Source organism: Polistes dominula, unplaced genomic scaffold (assembly GCF_049000335.1).
Source record: "Polistes dominula isolate Pdom_NZ unplaced genomic scaffold, Pdom_raw_medaka contig_82, whole genome shotgun sequence".
Lineage (NCBI taxonomy): Eukaryota > Metazoa > Arthropoda > Insecta > Hymenoptera > Vespidae > Polistes > Polistes dominula.
Genome location: NW_028301046.1, coordinates 6,003,003 through 6,030,641, shown reverse-complemented (window position 1 = coordinate 6,030,641; position 27,639 = coordinate 6,003,003). Strand labels below are relative to the sequence as shown.

Below are 27,639 nucleotides of genomic sequence, written 5' to 3'. Positions count from 1 at the left end.
TTTTCTACCCCGGAGTTAGTTTCGACCCGCTTCCATTGCTCGATTCCAGTGACGTCATTGTGTAAAACGTCAGATCAATGGTCTCCAGGGGTTGCTGGCATCGCTCTTTACCCTTACGCGTACCGAGGAAGTCAAGAAAAGGAGCCACGGATCCCACCAAACGACCCACGCTAACATATGGATCTTTAAAGGGCGGTTCGATGCTGACCTACTCCCTTAAATTACCTTCGAGACACGTTCGAAATCTCTACGGCAAAATGCCATACTCGTTTTAAATAAAAATAATTGCTGCTCTTCTTCGATCCATTTTTTCCTTTTTTCTCTTTTTACACTCTATTTTATTTCGGTTAATTGAAATCATTTTTTTCTTTTTGAATTAACAATTAACGGATGTTTTATTCAAAATTCGTGAAAGCATACGTACTTGTTAAAAATTGATAATGGTACTAAATATTAAATTCGACACGAGCGATTATTTAAAATGAAAAAAAGAACAAAATTACTTTTCAAATGATTTAATAAACCGCTCATTTTTAATCATTTCTGCAAATATCTGTACTAGTTTATAACATAATAATAACGATACTAAATCTATTTGTTTTTCCATTATACATACGTAAGTACATCGATACTTATTAAACAATATTCGTTAATCGTTTTATCGAAACTTTGATTAATATCGATATTTAAATATCTAATCATTCTATCGTTAATATTAAAATTATATTTAAATAATAGTAAATAGCGTTAAAGATAAATTAATATAAATTTTATAACGTGTTTCGTTTGAAAATAAAATGAGATTTTGTATGGATTTTTTATTTTACAGTTAATTTTCAAACATCGTAGCTAATAAAAAAGAAAATAAGGGATAATGTGGGGGAGTAAAGCAAACACAACTCAAATGTCATCAGAAGAGGTCTATTTAAACGTTCTAGTGGTAACACATCGTTCAATCTACTCATTTCAATCCCACGGGTACGTTGTGTGGATACATTTATCGTGATTCGACGAAAGTAACCGCAGGTTATTATCGAATAATCACAAAAACTAGAAGATCTTATCGATAGAACAAGTCTAACGTACTCAAGTCAAATTCAATTCATATATACTCGATACTTGAGATCGAAAAGGAACGAATTTCTATTCGTTATAAAAAGTAGAATTCACTGCTGCTATTCTCCAACTGACTATGAGTTTCTCGTTAGTGATTGAGTATACGCGATAATGCGGCTAAAAATTGTTCATTAAGTTCATTCAAAGTTAAATCAAATGTTAATAATTGGTATTGTTAATAGTTGATTTATAAAGGTTTGGAATTTTTTTTATAAATGTACTTTCACCATTTGTTTTTTTTTTCAATTCGTATGAGTCTCGAAAAATGGGAAAAAAATAGAATAGATGAGCTATTAAACAAAAAAAAAACAAAAAGAACAACTTTTTTACTCTTCATACGATTATCTTTTTAATGAATGTTAACGATAAACGATAATAATTTAAAATATTGATTTATTTATTTATATTCGTAAGAATATTGAGAAGCGCGATAAGGTAATGTAATATGAACTAAACCAAAAAGGCAGAAAAATAAAATGTAACAAAATGAAGAAATAGGGGAAGAAAGAGGGTAGAAAGAAGGAAGAAAATAGAGGACGATGACACGTTTCTCGAAAGGATTCGAAGGATGATCCATCCGTGGTGTGTTTCGTTCGTGGGCTGAGCGTCACTGCATGACGTCACAGAAAGTTCAATGACGTCACGAGCCGTTCGATACGCCAGCATGGGAGCTTGGAGTGGGGATGCACGGTTTACCGAGGAAACGAGAGAGAGAGAGAAAGAAAGAGAGAGAGAGAGAGATAAAGATAAAGAAGGAAAAGAAGGAGGAGAAGAAAAAGATAGGGAAGTACAAGAGATGATACTGTGCGCACGATGGAAAAAAATGGATGATGCTTCGAGGGGTGGATTACTAAAAAAAAAAAAAAGAGAAAAAAGGTTAGAGTAGGAAGAATTCGGGGGAAAAAGAAGTGGAAACCTTTGGTTAAGTAGTGGAACCAAAAAAAAGTGGGGAGAAGAAGTAGAAGAGGTACGGAACGAGCAACTTTTCACGCCACTGTGGGTGAATGTTACTATCACAGATGCAGATCGGAGATCAAAAGAACGAGGCCGACGAAAATCTACCACGCATTGTCGAACACTCTTTGCGAATACATATACGTATACACGACGTCGTTTACATGTATGGTGTACATTCATATACATATATACATGTATACACATATATATGAATACTCATGTGTAAAAATACATGACGCTTCGTCAAGCTGGCACACCGATGACAAAACTTCAAAATGGAACTCGGCTAGCTTTTTAATCGAGCCTCTCAATCGGAGAATTTTTAATAACCCAGATGTGACACGCTATCGGGAGAGGTTCGTTTCACTCCCCCTCCTTCCTCCCCTTTCTTCTTTTTCTTCCTCTCTCTCTCTCTCTCTCTCTCTCTCTTTCTTTTTCTCTTATTTCGTTTCACAGTCGATGAAAATCTTTTCACGAAGATAATAAAAAAAAAATATTCCTCCCTGTTAACCGACATTCGAAAAGAAATTGGAGTTAGTTCGACCAACGAGATAACTATTCCCATTGGTTCAAAACATGATTGTATCATTCGGTATTCTTTTGAATTCAACTACGACTCGATACGTATGTATATACGTATATCTATCTATTTGTTGGCGAGTCCGACGATCAGTTACGAATAAACGAGTTAAAGGAGTAGATCGAGATGGAAGAATTGGAGGGAAACGACCCCTTAATTAGATTCAATCTCCGATGCGAATGTTATTCGCGATAATACGCTGACTCTCGTCGAATGTATCGTAAACTACATGGTATCAATCTGCCGATCGATCTACACGACGATAAAATTTGTTAAACATTTTTATTTTTTATAACCTATTATCTTTATTTTTTTCTTGTCTTCAATGTTCAATCTTGCTCTCCTTGGTATATATAATAAGATATTTCTCAGATGAAAGAGAAGTCGAAAATAATTGAAAAAAAATATCTTACTCATTCGAGATCGTACATACACGATTTATAATTAAACGCCTCCTTCCACCCCCTCATTCTTTTGCTTTTCATAATGAATGAACAACCGGTTTTGTTTGCCTTCTTCAAAATCTTCCAATTGGAACTTATTCTTTTTCAAAAACCTTTGAAATTGAGCTCGTCTTACTTTCAAATTAAATATTCACCTACGATAAATCTGAACTAATACTTTCTTTAGAAATGAATTGCTTTAAAAATGTGTATTTTTATATTCGATAGTCGATAATTAAATGTTTGCTTGTATTTATTTCTACACGAAAGAGAGAGAGAAAGAGAGAGAGAGAGAAAGAGAGAGAGAGAGAGAAAGAGATCTAATTCAAATGATCGACTCTGATCCGAAAAGTAAATCAAATGTCGATTTATATGTACTCTGCATTGGTTGCATCATATCAATGGCTTATATACGTTCATATGTATTACCAGTAACGATAAAACGACTATAGATTATGTGTATTTATATGTGTGAATGTGTGTATATTGTGTGTGTATGTTGAGCGTATCAAATATCTGCATCGTGTCTTCGAATAACATAGATGCCAGATAACGTCGATAGGTCGACCAATATGTACGAATGTATATATACATAAGTTTATATATGTACGTATGTATAATATATCCGGCACGATCATGTAACGAATCAACATGATCAAATAAATCGATAAAAATTTGTATAATAAATCGTTGAACATTTATAAAGGCGTCAGTATGAATTGTCACGTGTTGGGAAAAGAAACGCAATGTTGTGTTTGGTGGTTCAAGAGAGGCCAAGTAGAGTGGATACCGAGGATAAAAGGAGGCCGTTAAGTGAGTGTATTTAAAAAAGGTCTTGCTTTGGAAACGAGTATCTTCACCAATAACGACCAAGGTATAACAATAATAATCTACGTTTGTTTTTGTTTTTTTCTTATCTTATTTTTCTTGATTTTTTTTGGCACGTGACTTGAAGTAAAAATAAGAGAGGTTCCATGAAAAAAACGTTGAACACGATTGGATAGATTTGAAACAACTAGTAGAGTACTGGTGGTCGAGTTCGGATTCTCCGGGATGCAAGAGAGGGCAGCCGCATTGCGCTACCCCCACTATCATCACCTAGCACCGGTCATAAAACGCACGCTTCCGATCCTTCTTCTTTCACCTAGTGTAGGCAACGGATAACACTTGGTATCTTTACAACGTTCTACAACTTACGAACGACGACGACAACGACGTAGTTGTGCTCTTCCTAATAATTAAAAAGTCTCTCTCTCCTTTTCGCTAGAGATATGGATTAGCATAATGAAAATGCATGAACAAAAAAGAAAAAAAAAGAGAAAAAAATAAAAAAAGAAAAAATACGAAATAGGACGAGCTTGTTGTCGTATAGTGATCGAATTAAGTATTGTTAAAAATATTCAAATATTTATTTGGGTTTTTTTTCTTTATTTTTTTTTCTTTTTCTTTTATTTTGTCTTTTTACATCGTTTTAAAAACAGCCATAGATATTATTATTCTTTTTTTCATATTAATTCGTTATTGTTCGGCACAAATGGAACGTCTTGTCCTTCTTCTCTCCTATTAACGTTCAATTACCAGACCGATGAGAAATTTCCCGCTGTTTGAGCATCGATTTCCTTTTACAACGTAACAATGTTCGCCATTGCTTCGACGTCCAGCATATTCAAGCTGGCCGTCATGTCCTATCTAACAATGTGAGAAGGAATTGTTCCCTCTCTCTCTCCCTCTCTCTCTCTCTCTCTCTCTCTCTCTCTCTCTACTATTTACTATTACTACAACTACGACATTAATCAACCCAAGCATTATTCTACTAACGGGCGAAAACTTCGAGTTAATGTAATTTACGCGTTTATTTTATCCACAACGAGTCGAGAGGGAAAGAGAGAGAGAGAAAGTAGATTTAAATTGAAAATGATTGTACGGCATAGTTACAGCCAATACATGCTCTTTCTCCTCCATCAATTCTTTCATGTTTGTCCAATAACGTCCGTTAATAATTATTAAATAAAAGAATCTAATTATGGCCATTCCGTTTAGAACATATCGTGATATATATTCGTTTGAAAATTTAATTGAAAATGTTTACGTATTTTTATTACGATAATACGATAAAGGACGCGTGTATATTAATTTTCATTGATTATCGAATTAATTTATTGTTAAAGTAAAAAGGAAAGAAAAGAAAAGAATGATTAAAAATTGGAAGCAATTTAAATTAATGCGCTTATATCGAACACGTAATAAAAAAAAATATTTCCTTTGAAAATCCTTTGGTGTCAGCACTCACGAATTCTAAAATAAAATGACTCACTGGATAATGTGTTCGGTCGATATGTCGAGAGACAAGTAATGTTTTAGACCGAACAAAAATTGTCGATAAGATAGAAAACTTCGATACTTTAATTAATAAACTCGCGATTACTGAAATTTTTCAATTAACTAACTAGCGAAAGTTAACTTTAACGTATATATTAATTAATAAATACGAACGAATTGCCCATAATTCAAATAGCACGATTAATCAGAAACATCAAGTATGTAATTAATTGATTATACTATTTAGAAAATTATTATAATACAAATGCTATAGACAATAACGTCGAAGAATCAATTGTCAGTATTATGATTCATCAACAATTTTTTGTCAACGTAAACAACGACACGATTTGTCTTCCTTCGTATATTGAGTATTAAAATAGCAGATAAAGAGAGAAAGAAAGGGACAGAGGAAGAATGAAACATCCGCGTGGGTTCTTCATCATTCGCGAAAGAGAAACTACGCTATCAACTTGTTTCTATTAAATCATTTTCGCTTAATTGAGTAAACGAGGATTTGTCGCGTGATAATTAACGAAACACATATGTATGTTACTTTTTACGAACGTCAAAATTCTCTTGAACGCACCGATGCGAACCCCAAATTATTGTATTCCCATTTTTCGTTGATTAATTTTTTGGCTTGTTTTCGTATAGGAAAAAAAAAAACAAAGAAGAATAAAAAAAAGATATGCTATTTACGCTTTCAGAGCAGAAAATATTTTTATTTACTAGACATAAATATTTTTTTGCCGACGTTTAAAAAGAACGACCATCATTTTTTGCTTGAGAGGCAAACTAATTTTTTTACGAGGTCCAATGTAAATGCGACAAAATGAAAAATGATTGTTTATATATTTTTATCAACAAATTTATTTTATCGTCACTGAAAACCAGAAATTCTTCGATTTATGGTATATTTCATTTAGATATTAAAAAAAAAATAACCAACTCTCTTTGTGTACACGAATCATAGGAAATCATTATTTATACAATATCATACAATACAGACATGAAACATATTTTTAACAAATAAGATATAGGTCAGATTAGAAAAAAAACATAGTGAAGAGTTTGCTTTCCATTCGATTATTCACGGTTATGTCACGAAAACGTTGAGAAAGGTGCTCGTCCTGAACTCGCGTGATTCCTGGCTATAGAATAGCAGTGAAAGCATCAACAGTAACTAAGAAGTATAAGTATAATCGTCATATCGAACGGACATACATTTATTTCATTGTGAGAGCATCGTTTAAGAGTAACGTATGTGCACACATGTACATATATGCATAGTATTGTAAAATGATGCTTGTGGCTTACCAGGAAGGAAACGTTCAAATTCTCTTTTTTCTCTCTCTCTATCTCTCTCTCTCTCTTTCATACTCTCTTTCTATCCATCTATCTATCTATCTGCGTCTATATTTCTCCTTTCTCTCGCATTCCTAAAATGCACGAGACGCCAGTCGTGTTGCGACTAACGCCGACGCCAACGTTGAGTCACAATTTCCGAAAGTACTTTTGCAGAAATTGTCTTCTGGTTCTTCATTTATCAATACTTTTTCTCCGACATCCTTTTAGGATAGCCTCGATATTCTTATCCCGCAGGATGTAACAAATGATAAGATGCTCATGGACGTTTTCAACAAAGCTGACGCATCTGTTCACGTTCTCTCGACACTATGAAAACTTTACTTTCGTTTTTTTTTAACTAACAATAAGCAAATGTTTTTAAAAAGCTTTTAGTAACATTTTTAATTGATCACCAAACATCGATCAATTCCAATTTTATTTATTTTTATTTTATTAATTGATGTTGAAATAAAATAATCCACACACACATTCGTTTTAGTTTTTGAATTTGAAGAAACAAAATTGCAATTTTTAATTCTATAATCGATTTTAAAATTTATAAATTCTATTTCTATGGGGAAATCTTTTTTGGGGTAGTAACAGCGACTTAACGCACGTACAGACGGCACGTAAGCAACCGTCTAAATTTGGATTTTCCTTTGGATGAGACTCGAGTTTAGGAGAGAGTACGTTTATGAATTTCACTTTTCATGTTAGAATTGAAAAGATTTTTCACGTGATACTTAAACATTAGATGCAATACATGTACATTATTTAAAATATTCTATGAGTGTATTTTATATATATATACATACAGTCAACCCTCCTATAACGCGGTACTCTCAGAACGCGGTTTCCATATAACGCGGAGCTGAAAATGCGACAGCCCTCTTATATATATATATTATATTACAATACTGTAAGTAATATTCTTCATTTGTTCTAATATAATAATAATAAAGTAATTATTAACCCTAGATTTGCATCATGTCAAACACGAAAGAAACAAGGAAAGGGTTAAAAAGAAAGTTTATATCTCTTGAAGATAAAATCGAAATTCTAAATCGGGTAAAATTCTGTTTTAATTCTAACAGTTTTTTAGTTTAGTTTTGGTATCATTTCTTTATATAAACTCTTCAATTCAATAAAAATAATTTATAATTTATCTTGTCCTTATTGGTCTCCATATAACGCGGTACGAATGATGTGATTTGTACTAATTCTGCGTTTCTTATAGCGCGGTTTCCATACAACGCGGTAGACGGTTTCCATAGAACGCGCTACGAATTAGCCTGGTTTGTACGGTTAAATCCGAGTTTCTTATAGCGCGGTTTCCATATGACGCGGTACGCACTCACCGCGTTATAGGAGGTTGACTGTATATATATATGAAACGTATTATCAATGAACTACATTTGTATATGTGTAGTTTATTTTTAGTTTATAATTTGGATATATATATAGGATAAAAACTCCGTAAAATAGTTTTGCCTAATTGTCAAAATATCGCAACGGCTGTTTTCTTGATCATCGCTCGAACGTTACTGTTGAAAATAGTACTGATCGCGATAGATGTAAATTAATCAAAATTAGGCACAATCATGATCTAGAAGCAGTTATCAATAACCATCTATTGTAAATTATTATTTCGTACCTGAAGACGTACTACTTCCGTTAGTACGATTAATTCGCATTATTCTGTTCCAGTGTTTGAGCGTGACACATCATAATTATATCTCACAATTATATAATAATTATTATATATATTAACAACTTCCTTTCTTTCGTTCACCGGTAACTATAATACAAATTCCAATAGTTATTAACAAGTCGTTTTGTATGTATTCTGTCTCCTTTCATGGCTCACTTAATATTACAGTTATGTATGTATATCCGTTTGCATGTTAAATATCACATTTGTCGTTGTAAATAGAAAGAAAAGCAGATTTTAAAAAAGAATCGAATTTCAATTTTTTACTTTAATTACTTGTTTCACGCGAATTCATAAAATAATAATAATAATGATAATGATAATAATAATAATAATAATAATAATAATAATAATAATAATAATAATAATAATAATAATAATAATAATAATAATAATAATAATAATAATAATAATAATAATAATAATAATAATAATAATAATAATAATAATAATAATAATAATGTTATTTTCAGATACAACTAATTTAAGTGTACAATAAAATTTTTTTTATATGCTTTCCCAAAAACGCTTAATTTTTTCGCATAAAATCCAGCATTTTCACGAATTAACTTAATTATACGATTTAACGCTACATATAAGTATAAAAATAACATCCAAACGAAGAAAATATTTCGATATAAACTATTTCGAAATTAATCAGCACATTATAATCGTGGCATAAAGTTAGCCTGCCGTAACGAGCCCCGTATGTTTCCTCAAAGGTGAAAGTAAAAGTTGTCTGGCGCTTTGCCGTGCTGCTTGTGCCGCAAAATTGTTCGTTCAAATTGGCCCTTATCGTTGGCCGCACATTCTACGAAAAGAACTTCCGGAATTTGGAAGATATTTTTTCTTCACCTACTTTCTAGCATTCCAAAACCTTAACCGGTGTTCTCTATTTTAGTAAGTCTAATGATAGATTAATATTTTTCCTATTTTTTTTTGTAGATTTTTTTAAATTAAGATATTATGGTATAATTACGAACAAAATAATTGATACAATTAGTATTGGTAATTTCTTTGTCTTTTTTTTCGTTGGATTTTGAAAAAAAGTGATAGGTGTTGTTAAAAACTTTTTTGTTTCTAATAATCGATTTGATATTTTTCGTTATTTCGAAGCACACATTCTTGTAATGAAAAATAAATCGATTCGAACATTTATTTCGCGCTCGTACTCGCCTTCTCTTCTTCTTTTTCCTCCTCCTTCTCTTTTAACCGGCAGATAATTCTAATTAAATTGTCCGTGACTAACGTTGAGTGAGTGTAACTCGTGACTCAGAAAGCATCCCAATGAGAGACGTTGAACAAACTGGCGCATCGAAGATTATAAAACATTGCCTTTTAAATTCGCGCGAGTGTTTTTTTATCGGATTGCTTGGACCAAAGAAAGAAATTTTTAACGAAGGGAGAAAGAGCATCTTGCTTGTTTGCTCATTCGCTCGAAGATCAAGTTCGATCGTAAATTTCCACCTCCTCTTTTATCATTCTTTTGAATTTTTTTCTTCTTTTTTGTTTTCTTTTCCTTGTTTCAAACGAAATTACCAGACCCACGGTCGACGATAATTTAACGAAGAATCGTAGGTACCAACCGACTCTTGTTACAAACTCGCGTTCTACATTTTGCAACGAGACTAACCAGCCAATGCGAGAGAGAGGCGAATTTTATTTCGGTCGAGGTACTCGTCGTCTTTTTGCATTCGAGAATCAGCCTGGCGTCTCGTTCCTCCCAGTCGAGATATTTTCAGGAGCTCCAACGGCCAGAACTCTGCCACATTGCATACCTCGAAAAAGTTATTTCATCCACGTTATGCCGCCACCGTTGCTGCTGTTGCTGCTGCTGTTACTGCTGCTGTTGCTGTCTGCCTTGTGTGTCAAAGATAAAAGTAAAGCGTTTTTTTAAAGCTTCGTAATTTTACCTTTCCGTCTCTCTATTACATACGAATATATTTTTTTTTATCGAAATGCACGCCTATATAAATATATTTCTTTTTTTGTCAATCCAAAAAACACGTTCACATTTTTTGTTGGTTTTATTATCGTTTGTCAAACAAAAAAAAGGTCGAACGATATTTCATTTATTCTCGGCAAAAGATAACGGCAAAAATAATCTCACACAATGGGTACGTGCGTGAAAATGAATAGATATTTCGCGATATAAATTTTGTTCCCTTCGTAACATCGAGATATCGATTCTCGCATTAAGCTTCTATCGAGTTTAAACTCTCGGCATTTCTGTGTCGTCGTTGAACGCCTTCGGAATATTGATATTAAACGACTATCATTACTGACATTGGAGAGGTCTATAGAGCATTGTTCGATGTCAATACATACGTACGTATCCATACAAACATATATATAAACATACACAAGTTTTCTCGACATGGATCAATGCATCGTTCGCTTATAATATCTCGTTTGGAAGCACTCGACCGAATGCCACTCTACCTTCGAACGCAATCGATCGTAAATAAAGTCGACTGACTCTTCTCGTTTCCTTTGCTAAGATTTATTGAGATTCGATATGTTTTAATTCGGTTTTTATTTTATTTGTTTTTTTTCCGAATCAAAGATCAATAACCGGATCAACCATTCTTCTTCTTTGCCAATTTTCACTGACCCAAATTTATCGAACGATATCGAACAAATTAATTGCATCGAAGATAACATTGCTAATTTAAAATTTAAGTTTCGATTATTCAACCTATATTTTTCGATTGATCTCAAAGGTAAACGATGCCGAAAATAAAAGGTCGAGCAGAAAAAGATTTCATTCGATGGAGGGAACTCGACGTCGACACACATACATACACATACATACATGATCACATTTTATAGGTGATCGTATTTTTTCACCTGCCCATAAACGATAAAACTCCCAGAAATAAAATAGTCTCTTCTCTTTGTCATCTTATTCTTCGCATTCTTCTTCCTTTTTCCCTTTATTATTCAATGTTACAATGGGGCCTGCTAATATGTCGTCGCCGCAGCACGTCCTATTCCATAACGGTGAAAAAATGAATGCAACGTTAAGAACCGTGACAATTTCAAAAGCTTATGGTGGTCCAGAACGTGATGTGACATAAACAGAAGCGCCCTGTGATATATTTATAGAATGTATCAGAGACTTTATCGTTGATAGTTTTACTGTCACGTTTTTACTCAGAATTTTTCTTTCTCTATTTTTATCGAAACATGCGATTCGTTTTATTTAAATTTTAGTAATTTTCTTTTCATTTTGTTTAGAATACACAAATAAATACAAGCACATAAATGAAATGAGATCAAATGACGATGATTATCGTCATTATTATTTTTATTATTATTACTACATCGTTATCATAATAATAATAATAATAATAATAATAATAATAATAATAATAATAATAATAAATATTATTATTACAACAACAAGGAAATATTTTCCTACGAATTTTTTTACGATTTATTTTATATGCACTTTAAAGAGTCAATGATACGAATCACGTGGCGAGTTATATACCATATATACTATAGTAATCGTAGATAGAGAGTGAAAGTATGTCACTGAATTTTTTCATTTTTGCATTGTCGTCATAGATCTCGAAACGTTTTAACGTCACAGCTTGATCACGTATATCCTGCATCCTGTAGCATGCAAACGCATACACGCGTCGTTTAATACCATTACTATCGTTAATACTATTAACCAACTCTATTACCGTTACAGGTTCCCTCGGTATTCCATCTTAATAGAACAATTTCGCTGTTTCCTACGCTTACCAAGCTTAATTAGTTTACACGAAGAACCGTGACCATGGTTTCGTGCATCTTTATAGCGCTCATCTCAACCAAACTTTGAATATTTTAGACTTGTTAAAGAATATAAGCAAGACTGCTCTCACATTTTAATTTTTTTTCATTTTAATTTTATTTGAAAAAATCATGGTTGAATTATGGTTTTAGAAAATAAAAAATGTTTCCATTCATTTTTAGTTATTGAATCATCCTATCCAGGAGTATACAGTATGTTAAAGTATTTTCGTATGAAATAGAAAAAGCTGTAGGGCTGTAACCTATTTATGGTCGACGGATTAAAAAGAAAAACGGTACTGGCGATTAATCGGATGGAAATATTGCATCCCAACTTGCAGGATGACTCGTGTGTAAATATCGATAAACATCCATTAAGAGGTGTTATTTCTCTGCTTCGGAAGGAAATAAAAATTGAATGATAAAGAAAGAAAGAAAGAAAGAGAGTGAAATGATATATGTAGTAAGATTTTGAGACATGAAAGTAATCAAAAAATTGATGATTCTGACATAAGTTACCTGACTCGTGTTCAAAGTGTTTCCGAGAAAAAGAAAAATTAAGGAACATACCATGAATACCACTTTTATCTAGTCCATTTTCGTCCTATCGACCTGACCAGCTTTACTAGAAACAGGAAAACCATTGTAAATGCTACAAATATTTTTCTCTTAAAAAAGATCTTTACTATTCCATCCAACTATATTTGTTAAGAATCAGACAATTTAAAATTAGAATCAACACACTGTTTATTATTTTAATAATTAACGATAATGCTATCATTAGTATATTATTTAACTTTCTATGGGCCCTAATTTTTTTTTATAAATAAACAAAAATTTTTGGAAGTAATAATCATCACTTATAAACATATATATGTAAATGAAAACAAGTATTTTTTGGTTTAACCCTTTCAATACGGCGCAAAATCAGTCCGAGTGCGTTCCATTACAAAGATCAGTTCATTTCTCCTCCAAGCGATTATTAGATAAAATAACTTTTATGCCTAAAAAATTGAAGGACTTGGAGACGCATAAACGTCCCCATAACAGTGCACCATCAACAACAGTGATTTCACGATTGAATTTTGAATTGATTGAAAAATTTCTCAGACTGGGACAGCACATGTCCCGTCCGTGCGAAAGGGTTAAACAATTTTATTACAATAAATTCTTTCAGGTAATAAAACTTTCAGGCAACAACGGCCCATAATGTCTCCACTTTTGCCTAGAAAACCTAGACATTCTCCCTTATATAACAACTAAGCATTGACCACCGGTGTAAACTAAGTAAATATTAACTATTTTTGTCGTGAATATCTATCCCTCTGGTATTTTCGTATCTTTTCTACAAATAAAACTGATAAAAATGGTCAGGAATTGTTTGTTTTAACGAATTCTTCAACTTTTTCCGATATTTGACGGAACATCTAATCTTGATCTTAAATATACAGAAGAGTCCTTTATGAGCCACTGTTATTTCAAAGTAACAGAACTTCATCTTAAAAAAAATAAAAAAAAAAGTTTTTATGGATATTCAAACTTAGAGCTACTATATTAATAATTTTTTATCTTTTATAAACCCCGATAGAAATCAAGATAATATCAATTAAAAAGAAAATTTCTCTTGTTCTGCAGACAGTTTGCGCAACATTTATTTTGTTATTTTACGTTGATTATATTAGCAATCGTCATGAATATGGTATTAGTTGTTTCGAAGACATTATAAAATTAAGATGTATAAGCCATCTCATTAAGTAAAATGCCAAAAAATGAATATGTTACTTAAAAATAACACTTTTCCATAGAGGGTTAAATAAATATGTGTGGTAAAAAATATATTTATTCATAATAATTTCTTTCATAACGTTCCTCACGACGATTTATTTGTTTAGAATATCCTAACAAAAACAAGAAATTATTTTTCTCATATTTCAGGCTTCAAACTGTTTTCTTTAAAAACATATTTTCTAAAGACAGCGTATATGAACGTAAATTAATTCCACAAATATCGTGTCGCTTTCAACGAAAATAAAATAAAAAGAAAGAAAAAAAGAAAAAGGAAATAAGTATAAAGAGAAAGAAAGAAAAAAAAATCAGTGTTTTTTACTCGTTAGGCTGGTAAGGGATGCGCGTAAACATGGTAAACGATCCGTAGGGTAATGGGAAGAGTAGCTGCGCAGCTACGCCGGTGAAGAGTGGGGATAGACAGTGGATAGACTACCGTCGGGAAGCCGCAATGGTGGGGATAAGCACGATGCACTCCGGGACACTAGCGTTAGTCAGTCAGAGTCAGTCGTTCGCCGGACATGCGCCGGGTAGGATGTTTAATGTGTTTATATATTATTATTTCTATACCACGCGACACCAAACGGTTTTTGAGTTTCGATTAAACGTTAGAAACGTGTCACCGGGATTCGTGCAAGAAAAACATTCGTTATTCTCGTAGAGTGATGGTGGGGAGGTGATGAAGTGTTAAATAGTTTCTCTCGTTAGATTAACTATTTGATAGAATAATATATGTATGTATATTTATATGTATGTATATATATATTCATGTATGTATGTATATATGTGTTAGTAGAAAGTTAAATAGTAGTGCATTTGGATCACCTGTGTAAACAGCAGCGAACGTTTTTTTTATGCATCCTCGAGCTTCGAAACATAAATTGTATCTCAACAGGAACGAGAGAATAGGATGTATACATATATACATATATAGAAAGAAAGAAAGAAAGAGAGAGAGAGAGAGAAAAATTACAAATAAATAAATAAATAATGACAGAAGAAATTCACTTTCCTTATCTTAGCATAACAACAATAGAGTGAATGTTGTAAACGACCGATCAAGGAAATTTCGAAGGGCTGGTAAACTGTTATTGTTAAATTTCGTGGAAGAAAGCGAACGTGAATTAATTTTCTTGAAGAACCGAAGACACAAAGTTAATAATATAGAATAATAATATAAAATAATAATAATAATAATAATAACGATGATGATGATCATCGTCATTGAAGTCGAAGTGTAAACGAAACCGACATATTATTATTGCGGGGAAGAGTTGTCTCTTGAATAATCTTGTTTAACGATAATATAATAAATACGAAGGAGAGACAACACACTGTTGCAAAAGTGAACGACGGCGCCTTCTAGATCGTCGAATTGTCGGCGCCTCGACCAATAAAGAGCGTCGCCACCTTTTTCCCCTTTTTTTCATTTTTTCTTTTTATCTTTTACGTGTGCTCTGTTATTTCGACGAAGAAAGAAGAAAAAGAAAAAAGGTTAAAGAGAAGGAGGAAAGGAAGAAATCGGAATGATTGGGAGAGCTAAATTCGCATGAAATTTTGCTGATGTTGATTGTTAAAAGAAGAAGCGATTTGACACCGACGACAATTGTGACTCGTGTGTGTGTTGTTTGTTCGTTTATTTAAATTCCTCAATTTAAAAACGTGATTTTATTTCGTCTATTGGTTTTCTTATTTTTTTGTTTTCGTATCGCGTGGAGCTTCAAGAAAAACGATGTTGACTATCGATTGAATATCATTTATTGTTTATCGTGTGGCGGGTTAGGTTGGGAAGAGGGAGAAGAAGAAGTAGAAGATTGGTGGGAAGTTTATCAAGAAGGAAGTGAAGAATAAAGAAAAGCTGGTGGAGATGATGATGGCGCCACAGGTGGTGGGTGTTCTGCTGAAGAAGCCAGGACAGCAGAACCACCCGCGCATAACGCCCCTCGATCGACAGGAAACCAAAATTAGGGGTAAGTTTCCGTTTACTTTTTTTTTTAATTTTTCTTTACAGTTATGTTTTCAATGTGAAAAATTTTATTTCTATCCGATATTCTAAGGGTTTCTCTCTATGGAATTCTCTATCCCAAATATTTGATCGATAAAACGCTCCGGCTATTCGAGTGAGATCGATCAGAGTATGCGTTACGTATCTTATATATATATATATGTGTGTATAAACACGTATGTATATACGAGAGAGAAAGAGAGAGAAAGAGAAAGAGAAAGAGAAGAAGATAGAAATAGAGGACGAGTACGAGCTGCTTTCACTCGACGTGTATTTTATTTTTTTTATTTTTTTTTTATTACATTTCCAGTAATTTGTTCGTCGAGACAAAAAAGTAGATGTCGCAGATGAAAAAACAATTAGCTCGATGAAGCTGCATTTAACGCTTGTTTACTTTCTCTTTGATTTATTTATATCATATAGGTCAAGTCAGAGTGAATGTTTTGAATGATAGGTAATGGAAAAAGAGAATTTTTAGGAAGAATGAATTAGACGAATAAAACATCATTATCATCATCAGCATCAGCATCAGCATCACCATCAGCAGCATCATCATCAACCGAGGATCTCGCATATATCGAGCAGCACAATTTTGTTATTCAATCTCGTTGCGGTTTATTAACCTAATCTTCCAACCGTCTGTTATTTTATTTTATCTATGTACTTTCGCTTTATCTGAACACAATTAATTTCTAACCGCACGCGGATATCCTGATTGATAACCGCAACGAGAGAATACGATAGCCGGGTTTGTATATTCGTTTCAAAAAGAAATGGCTTACCTACTATATCACTTTAGAGAACGCTTAACATTCTTTGACATAATGAGGATTCGAAAGGCCGAAATGCCATCGAGTTCGTCGATCCCTTCCATTTCTCGATCTCGCGTGTAAATGAATATCTTACAGACTTTTGTAAAAGAATTTTTAATAAGAGGGTGAGCTGGAAAGTTTGTATAAATCCAATATAGAAACAATTCTTTTCTCTTTCTCAAGCTCAATTTCATTTTGGAAGAAAAATAAAAGTTCTTTTTACATATTGACACTCAATACTTTTCGATCAACAACAACCCTTGTACGTTCGTACATTTGATGAATTAATATTTTCTTAACGACGTATTATTTATTATTTACATTATTTTTAAACCGTTTCATTATCTTTATTATTTAAAATGATATGCAAATTTTGTTCTTTTATTATTATATATAAATTAATTTTTTATTTTTAATTATTATGGTTTTATTTACATGTGGCTTATTCGAGATGATTTGAACCTAACATAGAATCAATTTCGTTAGATCAAACTCACTTTTATTTAAAAAACAGATAAGTATTTTTTATTGATGCTCAACATTTTTCAACCCAGCCTCGTATTTTAAACATAATTAATTAATTTAACTAATTTTTAATACAATGGTAATTTAATTTATTAAACATAATAAGAAACATGAATTATTTTAAATTATAAAAACGACATTTAGAGTTATACGATAAGTAGATTTAGATATAATAGGCAGTACAATTTTGATAAGCTAAAAGAGAAAGAGAAAAAAGGGAAAATCGTATGTAAGCTAGCTATCCGTTCACCGATTCACCGATTTACCGATCCTGACATTACCGACCCCGTGATTCATTCGATCCTGTTATTACGACATAATAGAGTTTTATCTACTCCTCTAACTCTCAACACAACTCTTTGAATTCTATTATTGTTACCGATATCACAGATTTTCCAATAATTCGATAGATTAGGTTTAAAACAGACCTAATTATCGATTAATCGTTTTTTTTCTATTTGCGTACCAAAATTATAACCAACTCATCGTGTTCAATAAGTCAATAAACTTCTAATTATGTCATACATGTAAGAGAGAGTGAGAGAGGGAGAGAGAGAGAGAGAGAGAGAGAGAGAGAGATAGAAACTACATAATATAATCAGAATACTAGTCCATCATATGATCATAATCTTCAAATCTCGAAGGATATTTCTTCGACTTTAATTTTATCCGTGAAAGCGTACTTTAACCCTTAGAAGAGGATCCTGCTACTTTGACATTTAAATATCATAGCGTTACAACTATAGTAAGATCTTCTCCTGAGCCCTCATCTCTCGTCAATGTTTTTAAGAAACCTTCCCTTTCACAAAATTCCGTAGAAATTTTACAAATATTTCAAGATCGATATTTTAAATCCTATATTAATCGTTTATTTTTTCCTCTCTTTTTCTTTCATTTTAATAAATAAGATGTTCCGATATCTCTCACATTTCGTCAATGATCTTTTTCCCTTTCGAAAATTACAAATTCCTTTGATTTTGAAGAAAAAAAGGTGTTCAAAATCGATATGTTAATTCGATTGTAATCGTTTATTTTCTCTCTCTTTTTTCTTTGTTCATATCTTGCAACCTTTGAAAGGCCTTTTAAAGTCTCGTCTCGTTCGTCGCACACGATTGACAATTCGTGCTTCGTAATCCGGTATCTGGGCTACCGTGGTAACGGGATACTTTTATGCGGTTATCCAGCGACTAGTGGAGGGTATGTAAGAGGTAAAGCTGGACGTGAAAACGAGGCGACAAGCGGGAAATGTCTCTCGACGACGAGGTGAGAACCACCACGTTGATTCTCGCCTCGACAGGGAGAGAAAAAGAGAGAAAGAAAAAAGAGAGAGAAAGACACATCTTATTTTCTTATTTGTACATGTTTCTTATCTTTTTTCTTTTTCTTTTTTTCTCTTTTCTTTTCTTTTATTAGTCCTTTTTGAAGTATCGATGTTGCTTACTTACGTACTTACATAGTAGCCCTGACACCTATCGTTATATTACCAACCATTCTTAATGTCATGTATCTCGACGTTTTGCTATTGTGTTATTAAACTTGTTGACTCTTCGATTTTTTTATTTCTTTACTATTTTCTTTTCTCGAAATTATGGAATGATTTAATTGAACGTATAATAATTTGCGCGAATTCGTTCAAGTTTGTAATAGAAAATTGGAAAAAAAATATTCGTTGTATTTTTATTTGTAGGTATTTTTCAAATCATATTTGTTTAATATTATACAAAATATTTTTGCAATGATATTAATATATCGAATTTTGTTGAAATTATATATTTAAGTAGATTCAACAGATGCATAATATCGATTTCTGTATGATTGATTTAAACGTAATGTAACGAACGCTCGAGTTGATTTATAATCCCTCGTTGGAAAGTATCTTGATAAGAAGATATATTTAAGTGGATTGGTTAGCAGTAATCTTATTCCTTTAGATTCTAGAATTACGACTTTGTTGACACCATTGCCATTCGAATACACAAATAATGAATCATATTACTAATAATAGCGGTAGCTCGAAAAGTTATCGTAAAATACTATCTGACCCCATCCCAATCGGTGTTAGTTGAAAATTCTGAAGAGAATTCTAATAAAAGGCTTCCGAGAAAATATGTCATATACACAGTTTCCGGTTCGAGTAGCAATAATGTACCGAATGACCATAAATGTTCAAATATATCTTATTAGGATTGTTTTAATTTCGTAGCAAAAGTGGAGTACCTAAATACCATCGTTTTACCGCGCAGGTCAAGATACAGTAAAAGGAAAGCAGGTGAGCTGAGCCCATTAGTATAGCTGTGCTGGTTTTACTTACCGCCGCCGCCTGTACCTGCCTTTTCACCCCGCAGATACGATTAATGCTAGCCAACCCTTTCACTTCTAACGGGTGAGCCCCGATTGACCTTAGATTTTACACTTGGTCGCACCTTCGGCTCGCCATCAACAAATTTCTGTCTTATTCATCCTTTTTTTCCTTCTTTTTTTTTTTAAACACTATTTTTATCGTATCGTTCAATCGTGTTCGGCCAATAAACAATATTTATTTAATTTTAATTATTATTTTAATATATTTTATGTATTTATTATTAATTGTACGCAAATAATTGTCAACTTAGTTTCAGTTTAAGTGTTAAATAAAACAATTCCTTAAAAAAATACTGATAATTATATTTGTAATCTTTAAATAAAATGTACAATTTTCTTTTTCATAAATCTTAATTATCTCTTCGCAGAGAACCAAAAAATTTGACGTTGTCGTATAATTTTTATTACGAAAAAAAGAAAAAACAAACAAATTGCGTGAGAAAGTTGATTCTTAAGTTTTTCTTCCTTTTTAACAAATAATAAAAATAGCTTATCTCCAATAATCAACGTGTTTGTCCATCCGTTTCTACGATTGCAAAGTTCGTTGCATTATAATTCTATTCATATAATTACAACAACGAGAAATGCATAGAACCAGCCTGGATAAACGGTTGATTTTGTTCAACCAGGGAGATTAGAAGTTTTTGCTGGTAACCAAAGGAGCATATCATAAATCTAAGAGGTACAATTCTAAGGAAGAAATCCATAGGTTTCTTTACTTTCTAACGGATGCCTGTAACAACTGAGGTAGAACGTGTTGTAGTAGTTCGGTACGGTTAAAAAGGAAGAATAAAAATTACGAGACGAGCAAGCAAGCAACAGCAATGAGAGAGAGAGAGAAAGAGAGACAGCTACTACTCTTTCGCAAGTAAAACGACGAAGAATCGATGATGAAGAGAAAAAAAAATATATTGAAGGAATTCGATGCTAAAAAGATATTAAATAAATTATCGAAGTTGCGATAACAGTTTGAAATAAACTAGGTAAAGAATAGAAAATCTCTCTCTCTCTCTCTCTCTCTCTCTATCTCTTCTTTTCTTTTCTTTTACCAATCGATCGACTTTGTTTTACTGTTGCTGCTTGCTCACACAACCTTCTTATTCAGAAACCATGTAGAAGCACGTGTCGCGTTAAATTTGCATAATTTATCGTCAGCGCCAGCGCCAGTGCCAGTTTCATCGCGATACGCAAATGTGCTAACGCAAACAAACGTGCGTACTACACCTATATCAACAAATTATATCTTTACGATAGAAATAAAAAGGAAAAGAAAAACACACACACATACACACATAAAAATAGAATAGAAGGATCGTATCGATTGGATTTTTGAAAAAAAGCAGATTGTAAGAAAAAATAAATAGCAATGAGAGATGAAAGTAATAAAAAAAAAATTAAAACAAATGTTTAATTTTCTTTAAAATATATCAACGAGACTTTCTCAAACAATGCAACCGATGATCTATTAGATAGAATGAGGACTTTCAATTCTACTGTTTCTAAACACATTACTAGTTTTAAATTGGACATTTAATCGAGCGGAAATTCGTAATAGAAGCGAATTTGCGTCTTCTTCCGTGAACGAGCAAGCAAGCAGCAGGTCGTTGGTGAATGATTTTCCACAGGATATCTTGTTCGAAAATAATAGGGGGAGAAAGAAAGAAAGAAAGAAAGAAAGAAAGAAAGAAAGAAAGAAAGAAAGAAGGAAGGAAGGAAGGAAGGAAGGAAGGAAAGAAAAAGAGAGAAGATTCAAGTTGCACGAACTTTACCACGTGTGCTGCTTCAATTTCAGGGTCGAAGGGTGTTCTTTTAAAAGCCTTTTCTCTTTCTTCCCTCTCTTTCTTTCTGTCTTTCTCCCCTTGTTTCATTGCGAACGATCGAAACTTTTTTATTAACCTACTTGCCCTCTTTCTGCTCTCTTCATATTTTATTTTATTTTTTTTTTTTTCAGCACGTAGAATCGTTATCGGGTCCTTTTCTATCTTTCCCTCTCTTCTCCGATGATTTTTCGCGAAATTTGAGTCGTGGTTGAGTGAGACAGAAATAGAAAGTGTGTGTGTGTGTCTGTGTGTGTGCGTGTCTGTGTGTGTGTGTGCGCGCGTGTGTGTGTGTGCGCGTGTGTGTGTGTGTGTGCGCGTGTGCGCGTGTGCGCGTGCGTGCGTGCGTGTATGAAAAGAGATAGAGAGAGAGAATATAAAAGAAGTCTTTGTGGCAGTGTGAGGGACATGGCGTCTCCGTAAATAGCTCATAGGACCCCCTCAAGAACCTCACGAAAGTGAGTGAGAGAAAGAGAAAGAAAAACAGACGCAGCACACGAGTGTCATACGCAAATGGTGACACGAGCTTCACACTTTCGACGTAGATATATGCCCGGCGTAGATAGTGCCGATAAAACTGGATTTCAAGGTGCGAAGATGTTGCCATTAGAAGACGAAGAAGAAGAAGAAGAAGAAGAGGAGGAGAATCCCTTGAGAGGATTTTCTCATCTCGGAGATTCAATTTTATATTTTGATCGAAACTTTCTTTTCTTCCAATTTAATTCTCCCTTTCTTATATCAGGTAGTTCGAAAAGTAATTTCGAATTTCTTCTTTCATTCGATTTTGTTTTTTCTTCTTTCTTTTTTTTCTTCATTTTAGCAGTAAATACAAAACAATATATATATAAAATCCGATACACTTTAAATGCGAATGATTTCATATAAATTCGAGTTCTCGCTTGATTCTCACGTTGTTATTATCCGACAGTCAGAATAATCCAGCATCAATAAAAATCTATCCTTTCGTTTTCGTTGTTGTCTCATTCGAAATATCTTTTGTTCTTTAACACGAAATCAACATATTTTTTTTCTATCGTCGGTGAATATTTTTGATATAAAATTTAAGTTTAAATTCAAACTCGATCTACACGAATTTGATCGTACGATCGTCTAATACGATCATTCTGGTCTAGTTCTTTACTTGGGATTTAAATTCTACGAAAGTTATTCTGATGTTGTAAATAGGATCGAAAATTAAAGCACAGTATAGAATTAAGCACGCTCCATAAGTACCATTGATGAAAACTAGCTACGACCGGGGATTATAAGATGTTCATGTAGATACGTTTCTACCCTATTTGATCATATACTTTGAACGTTTTTAAAGAGAGCGAAAGAGAAGGAAAGAAAGGAAGAGAAAAAGAGAAGCCCTTTTGATATGAAACCTCCTGAGAAATACCATCCATGCTGGTAGTGAACTTTTAAAAGGAATAATCCTCATATAGGTCTCTCTCTCTCTCTCTATTTCTCTTTTTTTCTATTAAAGGTAAAATTAGAGCAAGAGAATCTTCATCGTATTAGTCGTCAGCAAACGAATAAGCTTTCTCTTCAAACAACATGGATAAAAAGATAAAGCTTGAAATATCTGAAAAGATGTTTGAAATTCTCGTACAAAACTGTTCGTTGGATTTGATCGAAATATTATTCAATTTTTTTCTCTCTCTCTGTCTCTCTCTTTTTTTTGCCTTTTCTATCTTTCTATCTTTCACTCGTACTATTTCGTTAATTTATTCCTATCGTTCAATTGCGAATTAATTAAAATTTGCTCGCATCATTCGAATCAAACTTTATCCGGTTTGAAAGGCCTAGAATTCGATCGTAATTGCCAAAACGAAATTCTTCCTCTCGATTGGCAATAATAATGTTAATAATAATAATAATAATAATAATAATAATAATAATAAGAAGAAGAAGAAGAAGAAGAAGAAGAAGAAGAAGAATGATAATCTTACCTGATTGCATTCTACTTTTTCGATGGAAAAATTAATTATTATACTACTCTAATAGAGTCAGTCGTCCTCTTTCAAAATCCAATTCGAGAATCTGGTTTTCGAGGAAAGTAATTGATTATCGAGATATCTCGAATAGATTTCTAGATATAAAGATATGTAAGTATTTATATATACGTGTTTGTGTAAAACTGTATATGTGCTAAATTGCGTATATCGTAGCATTGCTTTGGCTATCGTAGTATGTGTACCATGGTATTTATGAATGTATGCGCGTGTATATCTATGATATCCAAGTAATTTCTCGTACGAAAGAGAGCTCACAATTCTCGATTAGGTGTATCTAATAGATTTTCTAACGAGCTGAAAGTATTCTCGAAAAATTATCTCGACTATAACATATACGCGATATTTATTTTCTAATTTTTTTTTATTTATTAATTATCATACGTAACCCAATTTTTGATTATGTCTGTAATAAAATTGAATTGATTGTTTTAAGATCGTATAATTCAAAAATTCGAACTGCAGTCACGATGAAGATAAGTAATTTAAACATCGATTAAAAAATAATTTAAAACTATTTGGAAAAGTTAAATAGAAAATATGAAATAAAAAAAAAGAAGAAAACAATAATTGGTTTTACCTGATCATTAGCATACGAGGAAACTTTGTACTAAAATCAATATTATATTAAATACACATATAAGATAATTTTCGATGAATATAAACTTAACGAAAATATTATAAAAATGTATATTTTTTTATACTTAAACAACATAAACAGATGGAATACATGCGAGGTGTTCAGTTGGAATAGGTTAAACGCACGTCGACAATCTTTGTCGTGACTTAGGGTAGGTTCGTTGTCGTTCGATTCGAATCTCGGCCACAAACGAGACTCTGATCTTTGCCTTTCACTAAACACTCGACAATCTTCTTTTACACGTATTTGGGATTCGAGCGCGTTCGAGCTTCTCGTGCCATTTACCATTTAAGATTATAAATCACGGATACGTTTGGCCACGCGTTTATACTGCGTTCCTTCCTTCGAGTTTATAATATATTATAACATTCTATCTTCTATCGATAAATTATAGTTACGATTACACATATATATACTCGATTGACAAAATTTACGAGGAAGACAATAAAAGTAGAAAGAAAAAAAGAAATAGAAATAAGAGAATACGAGAGAATTATATTCCATATCGCGCGATCCATGTTGAAGATAAAATATATCCTTTACGTATATAAATTATGCTTTTTTATAAAAATTTAAGAAAATCGTGTTTACGATTCGTAAAACAATGGATTGTGAATCTTCATGAGTTTCAATATTATTTCGTTATTTTGACAAAAATATTTTTGACAAGTATCAAGAACACCTATCGTTCTATTTAAAGATTTTGATTCTTTTAGATTATTATTATGATTTGTTTTGATTATGATTAAAACTGTCCTCCTCATTTCTCTTCTTCTTATTCTACGTTTTCATTATGTTAAACATACATAGCTATCAGTAGAAACGATAAGAGACACGTAAACATTTTCCCAACGTTTATCCATCATTTCTTTTTTTTTTCCTTCGATCCTATCGACATGGTTCTGTCGCGACCCCTTTAAGCCGGATTTCTAGGTAGTCAGATGTATAAGTAAGAAAAGGATAGAATATGACGATGAAGAAGAAGAAGAATAAAAATACAAATAAAAAGAAGATTCTGTAGAAAAGAATCGTGTAGAACAGCACGTCGAACCGGGTTCAACTCCGATTCCATCGACCAACAGACCGACAGACCAATCGACAAACCAACCAGTCTTCTTGTCGAGGGAAAAGCGGTTGTGAAAATGCGTTTCTTCTTCTTCTTGTTCTTCGTCGTAGTCAGAGTCGGAATCGTGCTAACCCGACATCACCAAGTGATCCAGGATCTACGAGAGATCCGAGGACTCTCTCGTATGGAAGAAGTGAACAGCAGCTACATTCTCGATTAGGTATATCTAATAGATTTTCTAACGAGCAGAAAGTGTTCTTCAACTAAATCATTTACTTACTAATTATTTACTTACTCGATCTTTCTCTTCTCATTTTATTTTATTTTATTTTATTTATTTTTTAGTACTTTGTAATTTCATTTTGTAGTAATTTCTTAATATTATTAATATATTAGATATTATAAATGAAATTTATATAGTATTGTTATAATTGTTATACTATATAACATGAAAATTGCATAAATACATTCCATCGGTATAAAAGAAAATATAAAGAAAAGTTGATATTTTTTAGAAATATTATATATGCAATATTTATTTTACGAAGCTTATTAAAATATGTATATTCAGATCGTTCTTAAAAAAAGAAAAAAATATATCGTGTAAATAGTGTTACAGTTTACTGTTATAAAAGAAGTATCTCGAAAATGGGGTGGAACGTGTGTGTAATATATAGAGTGTTTCAGTTGTATTTCCTATAATATTTTACCAACACTTTGTATAATTAAAAATAAAAGAAAACGTGAATTCTTAAATGCTCGATTAAACAAAATTCTACCAAAAATGTTTAATTACATCGGTCAGTGTTTACCTGTTCGATAATGCATAAGAATAGATTTTCTGTTTCTTTTTTTTCTTTTTTTTATATTAATATTAAACATAATATTATTTATAGTTTCAGGATTTTCTTCTAGATAGTATTGTTTCGTATTAGAAAATTTCTTGTCGAGATATCACATAAACTATGGTTTTTCTCGAGCTTTCCAGTACTTAAAACCGGACATGGTTCTTCTCGAGCACGTGCGTTACTGCTCTCTCTCTTTTTTTTTCTTTCTTTTTTCTCTTTCTTTTTGTCTCCTTTCTTTTTTCATCATTGGCGTATATATACATGCACAAATTAATTAGAAACGCTTGACAAGGAGTCTGCGAGTCTCTTTCAAGTGGGCGCAATTAGACGCCCTCGTCTTGTCCGCTTGGGCTATGGAGAAAAAGTGCGAAGAAAGTTCGTTGATACGAACGTTGCCGAGATCGCAAAAGATGGAAGGAGAAAGTATCCTCTTGGAACGAATTAAACGACCCGTCGGAAACTTTTCTTTCTTACTTCTGCATCTCCTTTCTTTTTTTATATCACATACACAACTTTTTAGATGACATATATAAGGATACACACATAACACACGCATAAAACTTTGTAGACTATGTATATATGCGTATATACGCACATAAAACTTTTTAGACGATGTATATAAGCATATATACACATATACACACGCACACATACATACATATATGTAAAAAAAATTTCATAAATGGTCGAAAAAGTAAGGACATTTACGAGTATACAACGTGTCTTCTAAATGAAAGATGATTAAAAAGACCGCAAAGGGTAATTAAGAACTTACCCAGATACACACACACATACAAACGTGACGATCATGTACAAAAAGGTCTAAAAATGAAAGATCATCTATCTCTTAAATGTTAAAGTATATGTCACAATAATTATTCTTTCGACCAAATTTTCTTCAACTGACTGTACTCTCGGATGATTGGTTTAACTCTGTAGATGGGAAGCATCTTGCATGTCAGGTCATAGGGTTGATAATGATAGAGGAGACATATGATAAAAGGGGGAACGTAAGAAGAAGAGAGAAAGAAAGAAAGAAAAAAAGAGGAGGGAGGGGATGGGAGGGGAACTTTAAAAAAGAAACGTCCGAATTCATTTTGTACGAAGAGAAGGATCGTCGGGCGTGTCTTTATTGAACAGCTGATAGGAATATCGTGTGCGTGTGTGTGCGTGTGTGTGCGTGTGTGTGTTATGTGGACAGGATATGGTTTGAGAAAAAGAAAAAGAGAGAGAGAGAAATTATAACGGGTGTCTTATTTATATTCGTAAGAAATGAAAGAGACAGAACAAATGTATGCTTACTTATGTTCAATTTTATTGATCTATAAAAATAATAATTTATTAACATTGCCGACTTGTTCTGGTCAAGTGAGTGTATATAGAATAAAAATCACCTTATTCGAAATATTATACAATGGATTTTTGTTTGAAATTTTTTTGATTGGAATGAATGAACCCTTCTTTAATCTTCTGAAAGTTCGTTCACCTTTTCTCGATTATGAG

General features: G+C 32.6%; 1 protein-coding gene across 5 annotated transcripts in view; it reads left to right on the top strand.

Annotated features, from left to right (window-relative positions):
* Positions 1-10,203: 10,203 nt before the first annotated feature.
* LOC107074612 (uncharacterized) overlaps positions 10,204-27,639 on the top strand; it is a 46,681-nt gene continuing 29,245 nt past the window's right edge. The window contains exons 1-2 of one of the 5 annotated variants that reach the window (XM_089175171.1): positions 10,204-10,356; positions 15,831-16,017. In XM_089175171.1, coding sequence (XP_089031297.1) covers positions 15,915-16,017 — 103 coding nt within the window. In that variant the 5' untranslated portion in view covers positions 10,204-10,356; positions 15,831-15,914. Of the gene's footprint in view, positions 10,357-14,252; positions 16,018-27,639 lie in introns of those variants that run through there. The other 4 variants (XM_015336197.2, XM_089175169.1, XM_089175172.1 and 1 more) reach the window with 4 other exon arrangements.